Source organism: Vidua chalybeata, chromosome 17 (assembly GCF_026979565.1).
Source record: "Vidua chalybeata isolate OUT-0048 chromosome 17, bVidCha1 merged haplotype, whole genome shotgun sequence".
Taxonomy (NCBI): domain Eukaryota; kingdom Metazoa; phylum Chordata; class Aves; order Passeriformes; family Viduidae; genus Vidua; species Vidua chalybeata.
In genome coordinates, this window is record NC_071546.1 from 5,653,034 (window position 1) to 5,654,463 (window position 1,430).

At 72.2% G+C, this 1,430-nt stretch overlaps 1 protein-coding gene across 1 annotated transcript in view; it reads right to left on the bottom strand.

Moving 5' to 3' along the window:
* Positions 1 to 525, bottom strand: part of EMILIN3 (elastin microfibril interfacer 3) — a 12,147-nt gene extending 11,622 nt beyond the window's left edge. The window contains 4 exon segments of the mRNA XM_053958964.1: positions 333 to 355; positions 358 to 418; positions 420 to 474; positions 477 to 525. Coding sequence (XP_053814939.1) covers positions 333 to 355; positions 358 to 418; positions 420 to 474; positions 477 to 525 — 188 coding nt within the window.
* Between the last annotated feature and the right edge of the window lie 905 nt (positions 526 to 1,430).

Consider the following 1,430-nt stretch of genomic DNA (forward strand, 5'->3'; position numbering starts at 1 on the left):
ACATTCGGACACTGCTGCGCTGCCGCCAGCCCTTGCTCAGTACGGGGCAGATGATACGGAGCAAGGGATGGTACCCAGGGACTCCTGCCCAGCCAGGGATGCCGCAGGCGAGCCCTGGGGAAGGTACCCACGGTCAGCACCGGGGTTTGGGTACCCGCGGCAGCCCGTCCCCCGGGATGCTGCCCGTAGAGCCCAGACGCGCCGCCGGTGCCCGGTGTCTGCGGTCTGTTCCCGGTAAGGGATGCCCGACGGAGACCCGGCTCGGTGCCCGGGGACGGCGGCTCCCGGTGCCCTCCGGATGGGTTGCGCGGCGGCGGCCGCGGGTCGCTTACTTGTGCTTGCCCACGGGCTTGCCGGGCCGAGCTGCGGGCTGGAGCCGGCCGTGTAGAGGCTGTACCTGCCGCCGTAGGGCAGGGGCGGCGGGGGGGTAGAAGGCACCCTTGGCGTCGGCGAGGGCCAGCAGCGTCCCCAGGAGAGGCAGGCGAGCAGCGCTCCGCGGCGGCGCAGCGCCCGCGCCCGCCGCATGGTCCCGGCCCGGCGGCGGTGGAGCAGGATGGGATGGGATGGGACAGGATGGGATGGGATGGGACGGGACGGGGCGGGACGGGACGGGGCGGCCGCGGGGCCCCGCCGGGACAGCGCTGCGGAGGGGACCGGAGCGCCGCCCGCCGCGCCCTGCCCGGCCCCTGCCCTGCCTGTCCCTGTCCCTGTCCCTGTCCTTGTCCCTACCCTGCCCGGCCCTGCCCGGCGGCACACGCCGCTCCGCCGCCCGCCCGTCCCCTTTTGTACGGCGGCGGCGGGGGCGGGCCGCGCTCCTCCTCCAGCCCTCCCACGACCGCCGACCCCGGCCCCGCGGGCGGGGAGACAAAGCGAAGCCCCCCGACCCCCATTCTTCCCCCGTCCAGCCCCCGCCAGCGGTGCTGCAGCCCGGCGCAGCCCGGCGGAGAGCGCTGCCGATCCCGGCGGGGGCTGGAAGGGGCTCGCACCCTCTCCCGCCCCGGCCCCCTCTTCTCCCCTTTTCCCGATGCCCCCTCCCTGCGCACTGGGAGTTTGCCCCCACGGGGTAGCAGGTGCAGCGGGGTCTGGAGCCCTCTGGTTCCCCCCCAGTCCCCAGCTCTGCCCTGCTTCATCCCGGAGCACAAGCGAGAGAAAGGCTGAAGCGACCCTACCTCTGCCCCCGAGGACATCTGTGCTGCTGGAGATTGGCAGCTGTCAATCACATGGCTGGCCCCAGCCTGGTGCATCGAGCGTCCCCCAGCGAACCAGCACCTGCAGGAAGGGGGAGAGGGAAGTGGTGCTATTTTGGAGCCCTCCTCAGATTTTGGCTTTGGATACAGGCTCCAGGAGTGAGGGGGGAATCCCTCACCTTTCCTGCAGAGCCCTGGATCTCCCATAGCCAAGCCCGTTTCATCTTTCATGGCTCTGGAAGG